The 10000-nt window shown below is 50.4% G+C and overlaps 1 protein-coding gene across 1 annotated transcript in view; it reads left to right on the top strand.

Annotated features, from left to right (window-relative positions):
* Positions 1 to 10000, top strand: part of efnb1 (ephrin-B1) — a 60766-nt gene that overhangs the window by 25364 nt on the left and 25402 nt on the right. Inside the window, exon 2 of the mRNA XM_079744636.1 lies at positions 7405 to 7682. Coding sequence (XP_079600762.1) covers positions 7405 to 7682 — 278 coding nt within the window. The remainder of the gene's footprint in view (positions 1 to 7404; positions 7683 to 10000) is intronic.

Raw genomic sequence — 10000 nt, 5'->3', positions numbered from 1 at the left:
GACAGGCTGACAGAAGCCAGCTATATATACAAATGTTCTGGGCCGGCTGCCGCTCACACATCCCCCTGACCCGACGGACCACCGTCTTCTGCTCCACCTTCATCCTCTCTCACGGCTGTCCAGAAGATAAAGAGAGACGGAGAGAGAGACTGAGATAGCAGGGAGGACCTCCGGGGAGGTCGCATCCAGTCAAGTTGCCCGGGCGCCTGGAAGGGCCGCTCTTAAGAAACGCGACGGGGGTCAGAAAGCGAAGCCAGATAGAGATGCTGACAGCTTGGCATCGCTATCTAGCTGTCTATAAACTAAAAACGTTCCTCCAACAGAATGAAAGATCACATTGTGTCAACACTGTGTCGGGAGGCGAAATGCAACCGCAACGAGGGCGGGAGAGAGAGGGAGAGCGAGAGCGGGAGAGAGAGCGTGTCCATCTTGATGTTTTTCAATGTTTCCATTGTGCAGACGGACAAATATCCGCCTTGGGGAGAGAGGCGAGAGTGTGAGAGTGTGTTTTTTAGCGGAGGGCCTATGTCTTGGCTGGCAGCACGTTTAATATTGATTGACTGGCTGGGAGTGGGATGTGTTTGGTACCCTATGATTAGACAACTCTTGAGTTTGGCCTCCGGCGAGCGAAGCAGCTTCAAAATCTCTGGCATTATAAGGCGTGATTAAATCTCGTCAACAGCCGTCTCCAAGCGCACAATACTGCTTTTTGTTCCTCGGGAGTGCCACAATACGAACTCGGTCATGTGGATAAATGACTTGTAATGTTTTAAAGTAATCCTGGGCGCTTGAAAAACAACCAAGAGGGAGCGAATAAAGGGGGGGAAAACTCGATATGGAATGTATACGCGAGGGAAACGTTGGAACCACATTTTCCAGTGCGAAACGGTGACTACGGCAGTCCATACGGCAACCCAGCCGCCCAGTAGAAAGGGCAACGTGGAAGTGGCGATTTCTGTGGATAATATGAGGGAGAAAATGATAATTGTTGAGGGTACTGTTTTTTCGTGGCGCGGTAATTACCTTGCTGATAGAGATGTGGGAGTAGAGTACCTATTCTGTTGGAAACACGTGCGTCTTTGTGTGTGTGTTGGTGTGTGTGCATTAGTACGTGTTTATTTGTGTGGGTTTATGGGATTTTGTGCGTGTGTGTGTGTTTATATGGTGGTGTATTTGTATTTAGCGTGTCAAGGTAATGTCATGCGTATTTGAGGTTGTCTCCTGTCTTTGTGTTTTGATGGAAAACCGGAGAGAGGTAGAGAGAGAGGGGGAGAGAGAGAGAGAGAGAGAGGGCGAGGGAGAGAGAGAGGAAGTGAGAGAGAGAGAGAGAGAGCGAGCGAGGGGGAGAGAGAGAGGAAGAGAGAGAGGGGGAGAGAGAGAGAGAGAGAGAGAGAGAGAGAGAGAGAGGGCGAGGGAGACAGAGAGGAAGTAAGAGAGGGACAGAGCGAGAGAGAGGGCGAGGGAGAGAGAGGAAGAGAGAGAAAGAGGAGTAGTGAGGGAGAGGGGGAGATAGAGACCTAAAAGGAAACTGTTTCCATCTCTAGCTGCTGGCTCAGCTGGTCATTGCAGACGGGGGATCTCTGTTCACCTCGTACAGATAATTGTTTTTAATTGATATATATATGGCATGTTCATGGAATTACTTAGGGGTAACAAATCAATTTGGCTCCACTCCCTCGATCACTCTGTCTGTACCGGCCTCTTTCTCTTTCTCTAGCTCTCTCTCTCTCTATATTTGTCTCTCACTCAATCGGTCTCTCTGTCTGTGTGTCTGTCAGTCTGTCCCACTGCTTTCTTTGAAGTCCCCTCTCTTACCTGCCACCTTTCTCTCTCCCTCTCTTTATGCTAGCTCACCTGCTCTCTCTCTCCAGCACTCTTCTCCTTCCTTCCTCACTACCGTTTCCCCTCTCCCTCCCTCTCTCCCTTCCTCCCTCTCCCTCCCTACGCCTCGCCGCCTTCCTCTCCTTCCCTCTCTCCCTCCCTCTCTCCCTTCCTCCTTATCTCTCTCTCTCTCCCTCTCTCCCTCCCTCTCTCCCTTCCTCCTTCTCTCCCTCCCTCTCTCCCTCCCTCTCTCCCTTCCTCCTTCTCTCCCTCCCTCTCTCCCTCCCTCTCTCCCTCCCTCCTTCTCTCCCTCCCTCTCTCGCCATACGCCTCACCGCCTTCCACTCCACCTCCCATCTGTCCATCTCTCACCAACTGTCCCCTCACCAACTCTCCCATGACTTTGCTCATTCTGAGAGTAGAGACAGGCTGCCACTGTTGGGCCCAGGGGCTGGGGCCTGGGCTGGGGCCTGGGCTGGGGCCTGGGCTGGGGCCTGGGCTGGGGCCTGGGCTGGGGCCTGGGCTGGGGCCTGGGCTGGGGCCCGGGCTGGGGCCCGGGCTGGGGCCTGGGTGTGGGTCTGTGCAGGCTTGACGGGGGCTGAGGGGGCAAGAGGGGAGCGAGGGAGGGATTTGGAGGCTCAGTAAGGGGGCATTGAGTGGGCTCGAGTGTAGGCAGCGTATTATATGGAAGTCGTCGAGGGCAGGGGCGTATGAATGGGGGGCGTCCGGGGAGTTGCAGTGGGAAGGCCCAGGATGCACCCCACAGGGCTTTTGTGTGCTTCCACATCCGTGTATGTGTGGGTTTGTGTGTGCGTGTGTGTGTGTGTGTGTGTGTGTGTGTGTGTGTGTGTGTGTGTGTGTGTGTGTGTGTGTGTGTGTGTGTGTGTGTGGAAGAGGGAGGGGGTGGCATATGTGAGATCATGTGCTCATATTCACCAGTGGAATGTGAAAGGAGGCGGGTGCGTTCCTCCCTCCTCCCTCCTCTCCTCCTCGCCTATTCTCTCCTTTCCTTTCCTACGTTCTTTTCTCTTCTCCTCCTTCTCCTGTCTCGCTTCTCTCCTCTTCCCAAACCCCCTAACCTCTCCTCCGTCACTCTGTTGTTCTTGTTCTCTCTGCCTCTCTCCTCCTCTCTCTCCCTTCCACTTCTTTCTTCACGTTCCCTGCAGTACTTCCCCTCGTTCCATTGTACTCTGTTCTGTTCCCTCTCTCTCTCCGCTGTGCTGTACTCCGGCTCTTGTTTTTGTAAACTCTTTGCAGGACTCGCGGTGCCGCAACGGCGTCCAGATGAAACAATCTGGGCCTCGTTGGGTTTGCTTTCAAGAATGACGCTCCTTATTTTGTTTGCAACACGCTGATCCACCTCGATTGACACTCGGAGTGGGGGGGAGGAAAGGGGGCGGGGGGGGGAACCATGCGTTCAGGGTGATTTCCAAGAAAAACCACAGCCGGTGTCTTCGCTCTTCCTCTGCGCGCTCTTCTTCCCTTCCATCAACAGGTTTCTTCGGGCGGCGGGGTCTCTAGACAAACGAAACGCGAATGAAAGATTCAATTCAGCCCCCCCCCCCCCTGTACATCATCCCCTGCTTGGCCCCCCCTTCTCCCTTTTGACCTCATTTTTTCTAAACGGCGCGCAATAATCCCCCCTCTGGTCCGGGCCCGGGTCCGTCGCGACGCCAGACCCCCCTCGCGCCGCGCGCCGCCCGTGTGGCGTCTCTCTGGCGAGCGGGGGACCCACGCCGGGAACCGGGGAAAACTGATTAAGCTGACAGAGAGACAAACGAAAGACAAAGTCACAATCCCACCCGTTTAGTCTCACATCCTCCGGTCCAGGGTCTCGGTTATTCCGCGGCTTGCCAAGTGAAGGGTTTTTAAAAGTGGGCTAAACACTAATTGCTGCCCTATTTCTTTTATGTTGCCTCTTTCCCATCTGTGATGGTGCTTCCAGACCTCCGCAGCACCAGCCAGAGCCTCATTACAGCAGACAGTTAACAAAGGCTGGGAAACAGAAGCACAGAATTAACTTAGGATTTTCTACCGCACCGCCAGCTAGTGCGCCCGCTCGGGAGGGAAGAATTGAATCAATGACAAGGGGCAGGCTTGTGATTAAATCCTTAAGGGATATTAGGATATCAAGATTTGGTGGAGAATCGCAGTAATTCATCTAAATGTGTTGCTTCTCACTTTGATAAGGGCGATGAATAGGGACGGGGCAGAGAGGGTATAGGGAAAAAAGGGAAAACGCCGGGGAAAGATAACGAGCGAGGACGGGATAGTTTAATATTCCGGCCTGCCGGGGGCTTATTTAAACAGGGTTTTCAACCGTTTTTCAAAAATTCAAAAAACGTTTTTGAGAAGTCGCCAGTTTTTTGACACGCCCTGAATGCAAACTGCTAAAAAATGAGGAAAATCCACCGCTTGTTGAGCGTAACACATCTAAAAGGAGTTAATTGTGTTTTCTGTTTTTTTGGCACTGGGCTCTCACAGAGGCAGGTTCCCACTTGTTTTTCTGTAGGTGTTTTTTATGTATGCGAGAAGAGAGTGGGAATGAGCGTGGGGGGTGAGGGGGGTGTTGAGGAGGTGAATAAGAGTGAAGGATAAAGGGACAGAGAAGGAATGGGATTTGAGAGAAGAAATTGAAGGGCTGAGATGGGGTGGGAGGGGAAATGGAGAGAAAGAGGGAGGTGTGGATAGGAGACGGGATTGGATGGGGGGGTGGGGGGGGCGCTGTGGCGACAAAGCCTCACGTTGCCATGGAAACCTGTTTATGCCTCACTGATGCATCTTGTAGATCCAATTAGGGGCTGATTGTGTCCTTGTCTTCGTATGCACACGCACGTGTTTGCATGTGTCCGTGTGCACTCACACACACCGCACACCTGCGCAATCATCGACATGCATGCAGAAACGCACACTCACACGCACATGCGCACACATACGCAAGCACACACAGAGAGGGTCGCTGCTGAAAACTAGCAAATTGTCAGTAGATGTTTGGACAAAGGGTGCCCTGCACTCTCTCCCTCTCTTATCGTCCATGAATTAACCACCCTCACCCTCTCCCCCTCTCTCCCCCATCGCCGCCCCAACCTCCCAACCCCAATGCCAGACAATAGCGTGGAAACAACCACTTCCAAGCAGGGCTTGGCTCGGCCCTAGCGCCAGAGGCCTCTAATATGCATATTCTTTCATGACATCATAACCAGGATTTGGACCCTCACACATATTTTTCCTTTTTTTCTTGGGCTCTATCTCACACACTCTTTTTTACTTTGTTGAATGAGTTCATTCATTCAGTAATGGCCACCGTCCGTCATCCAAAGCCGCCGCGAATGTCAAAAGGGCCCTAATCCAATCATGTTCATTTTAATGGGGAGTATTTGTCGCGGAAGACGACTTTATAAATGATCGTTTAGCACAATGGCCGCTGTTTGCTTGTGTCGCCGTATCAGAGGAGGAGCAAAGCCATCATACCCTCTTTATCTCATGCTCGCACGTCCATCTCTCTCTCTCTCTCTCCTCTCTCTCTCTCTCTCTCTCTCTCTCTCTCTCTCTCTCTCTCTCTCTCTCTCTCTCTCAGAAGCCTGTGCACGCACACGCATGTAGACACGCTTCTGTGGGTGTCTCGGGCGTGGGGGTCCTCCCTGCCGGGGGCCGGTCTGGAGAGTCAGTTATTTAGCTGTGAAATGATGTGTGTGATGATGAAACGGGGGGCTGGAGATAAGGTGAGATTACTCTGGTGGAGCAGAACGAGAGAGAGCGAGCGAGAGAGGGGACCAGGCAGGGAAAAATAGGAAGAATATAGGAGGGGGGGACGACATAAAGAGCTAGACAATAGGGTATGGAGAGGGGGAGGCAGGGTCGGGGGGAGGCAGCCCCTGATGTCTTGTTAAAACGTAACGGATCAGAAAAAACAACAAATGCAGTGTGCTCTGCTAAATCCTGTCTAAATCCGCTGGCATGGGCAGATCTAGCTGATAGTACTGCTGCTGTGCTCGCAGTCTGGGACCCCCCCCCAAACACACACACACACATGCACGCATACACATTTATACACAAACATACAAATGCACATACACACACACGTACCGATGCACGCACACACACCCGTGGTCTGTCCGGCTGTCTGGGTTAATGCTTGGTTAACTGGGACAGCAGAGCTGAACCATGTTGACATTTTAAGCCCCCCGAACGAGTCCAGAACAATGATTCAGTCGGTCATCCCCCCAGACCCCTCGTCAGAACTCATACCAACACTATCAGACCGCAACCTCAGCTCATTCCCTACACCCCCTCACACACACACACACACACACACGTCTGTCTTTTGACACATACGCACACGAGTGTGTGCGCTGAAGCACATCCATATAGCACAGCACATGCACATGCACACAAACACACTCGCCGAATCACACAAACACACACACACACACACACACACACACGAACACAGTCACCGACACACAGTCACACACCATAGCATAGCCACACATATACTGACACATATACACACACTCAGATTCAAAGCTGCACGTACGCCCACTTCGGGTCCCATCTGCACCGCACCTTCATCGAATAAAGGCTAGGCTGATCTGATTGAGTTGGCACCAGGGAGCAAGGTGGAGAGGTACAGTCAAGCCAGATGGATTAACTTAATCCCCCCTCCAGTAGATGATCAGGGCCCAGCAAAGATGAACCAGGAAGTATTAACCTCGCTCCTGACCCTGCTGCTTTGTCTTCATCTTGGAACACTGAATTTAGGAGAAATGAAAAGGGTTGGATATCCCCTTAAAGCTCCGGGTCTCGTGGTGAACTCGAATGAAAATATTGACCGAATCCCTTCGCATTCTTTCGTCGCAAACGGCTCCCATCTGTCTGCGGCAGCCATTTTGTGCTGGAAAGTATTGTGTATGTTCTTGTGTTTGGTCCTCTGGTAAACCTTTTGGCATGTGTCAGAGACGGTTCTTGTTTGTTTGAATATAAGTGACTTTGAATGCTTCAGTGTTAGACGGCTGTCCGTTCCAGAGATACTGGCCATGTCGTTCGCCTGTTTTTGACAAACTTAGCCCGGCAGACTCATTCAGAACTAACAGCTTTAATGAGTCAGCAACGGAAAGGGATTCCTTGTCTCACACACAGACTCTTTGACAGAAAACAGCTGTTGGAAGGACACAAATTAGCTGTTGCAGGGAGGCAGCCTGCGACCGTTTCATTACGGGATCTACTGTATAAATAATGGACCACCTACTGTGCGTACTGTGCATGCAGAGCTGAGCCAAAACACAGACACTTTAAAAGCCTCCGCCAGACCAAACGAAACGAATGTCCGTTGTCAATGTCACGAACAGGGAAATCCCTCCTCTCCTGCACCATTCCTTTTCTGTACAGGGACAGGGTAGTAGTGTGGCGGGTTTGATCGAAACGTTCTGGTTCCAAACCCTGTATTCTCCACAGTCTAAACCGCCCTAAATCCTACCTGCTCCTTGACGACATGCACTGTCTACAAAAAACATCAAATAACCCTGTGGCCTTGAATGAAAGTTCCTCACCCCTGCTGTTCCCTCTTTCCGTCTCCTCCTCCAGGTTTCTCCCAGGAAAGGGTCTGGTGATCTACCCGGATATCGGGGACAAGCTGGACATCATCTGCCCCAAGGCGGACCCGGGCCGGGACTACGAGTTCTACAAGCTGTACCTGGTGAAGCGGGAGCAGGCGGACACCTGCAGCACCGTGCTGGACCCCAACGTGCTGGTGAGCTGCAACAAGCCCGAGAAGGACATCAAGTTCACCATCAAGTTCCAGGAGTTCAGCCCCAACTACATGGGCCTGGAGTTCAAGAGGGACGTCGACTACTTCATCACCTGTAAGTTCTTCTTCTTTCCTTTTAAATCAGAACCAGCCCCAATGTCCTGGCAGGCATCCGCCAGATAGCTGTATAGGTTCACCTCGCCTCTGTCGTTCTGTTAGTCAATAGTATGTTCCTGCAATAGAGGAGGCTGCAGTTTCAGGACCTAGCAGTCCTAGGTCTGTATTTCCAGGACTGCATTTCTTACGACTGCATTTCTAGGACACTCTTTTTTTTTAATAGATTGAAATGCGACTTCGGAAATAATTATAGTTTGGGAAGGTTTATTCCACCCAAATACTACTGAAACCGCAGCCTCCTGTGATACTTTCCGGTTGGTTCTGCTTGACCTAACGTCACATTCCCTATTAGTTGGTGCGTAGTTTAGGTGGTGAAGGTCGGGGGGGTCGGGGGAGAACGACAGTGGGGTGGTCACTAGTCCTTAGAGAGGGCTCTCACTTAGAGACTGTAATTTACCTGCTAATACACTGGATGAAGAACCCCCACCCTCCCTCACCCACTACTCCTGCTGATTTGCCTCCGAGTTCGTCTCCAGGAAGTACCTTGCTCAGTGGCTCTTGCGGAATGTACGCCCACCGTAAAGTTCAGCCACATCCTGATTGGCACACACACACAATCACCAACATAATCGCGCACACAATCACCCACACACCTCCAGACCTCCCGCACGGTGCGGCTGATTGTTGAGCCATCTACACAGACATAATGAAGGGTCAGTTTAAAGGGCACCTGGGTAGTGGCTATTCGAGAAGAAGGGCCAATCATTCGTCCCTCTCTCCCTGAGAGAAGCTAGCCTGTCAAATGATTAGCCTCCAGCTATGGGATATTTTTGTGACTCCTTAAAGGAAATCACTTGGGTATTGTACCCCACACAATGGTTAATCCATGCTATTCAATTGATTTCAATGGGGACATAGTGGGTATTTAACCCTTTGTGCCAACATTATTCACTAATGAGTTGCTTTTATTTTGTGCATATGTGAACTCATAACACATAAATACAGATTAGAAATATGAGGGTTTTGAATATTTGTTCAGAAATAGACTAAAATAAATATGCATTTGAAGTAACATTCCATTGCGTGTACCTGATAGTTCCGTAGCTAGCTCCATTAGCTCGGTTTCAGTTACATAACAGAGGTCTCGTCAGAAGGTCAAATCTGCTCTCCGAACTTGTTTTTCCTGTATATTGTCATCGAGGGATCTCAGCGCTCTGTCTTTTCTCAGCATCATTACCGCGTTTGCGTGCATATGTCTCCTCTGTGGCGCAGCACAGAAAGGCAGATCAAAGACCCACCATATTGATCATATTCCAGAGGGACCTAAGGGCTTTAAACAGAAACACAGTCCCTCCTGGTTCTCCGTTATTGTTGTTGTGTGGCAAAAGCGAGGAGAATTTGAAAGAATCAAATTATTTCTCTTACATTCAAAAGAAAAAGTCCTTGATAGGGAGCCCTTAAACTGGTACTATGGCTGGCTAACAATGGCTGGTTTGTGAGAGTGCTCGCATTATCCTTGCACTGAGTACAATATACTGGCTATAAGCTGTTGGTAAACCATTCCTCTTGAGTATGAGAGAGATAGAGAGAGGTGTGAGAGAGAGAAAGAGAGCGTAGATAGAGAGGTATAGAGAGAGAGAGAAAGTGAGAGGGAGGGAGATAGAGAGGGAGGGAGATAGAGAGAGTAGATAGAGTTATAGAGAGAGAAAGAGAGAGGGAGGGAGATAGAGAGAGAGTAGATAGAGTTATAGAGAGAGAAAGAGAGAGGGAGGGAAATAGAGAGAGTAGATAGAGTTATAGAGAGAGAAAGAGAGAGGGAGGGAGATAGAGAGAGTAGATAGAGTTATAGAGAGAGAAAGAGAGAGGGAGGGAGATAGAGAGAGAGTAGATAGAGTTATAGAGAGAGAAAGAGAGGGAGGGAGATAGAGAGAGAGGAGATAGAGAGAGTAGATAGAGTTATAGAGAGAGAAAGAGAGAGGGAGGGAGAGAGAGGTTGGGCTTTTGAGAAACCGTCTGTTGGTGGATCATTATTAGGCTCATATAGTGTATCGTTGTGGCGTCAGCAGTAATCACATGGTTTATTTGTCTTGGTATTATGGTAATGTGTTGTCTCCCCCCCCACCCCCCGCCCTCATGTTTTCCCCCCCTAGCGCTGCCTTGGGTACACCGACATGATAGAGTACATCTATCATTTAGATAATGCATGTTTGCACTATGGCCGATATTTTGTGTGGTTGTGTGTGTGTGTGTGTGTGTGTGAACATACTGCATGTGTGTCTGACTGAGGCTGACATTTTGCATGTGTGTGTTTGTATG

This window comes from Pollachius pollachius (assembly GCF_949987615.1).
Source record: "Pollachius pollachius genome assembly, chromosome: 10".
Classification (NCBI taxonomy): domain Eukaryota; kingdom Metazoa; phylum Chordata; class Actinopteri; order Gadiformes; family Gadidae; genus Pollachius; species Pollachius pollachius.
Note: the sequence above shows the minus strand (reverse complement) of the source record. Positions and strands in the feature narration are given on the sequence as shown.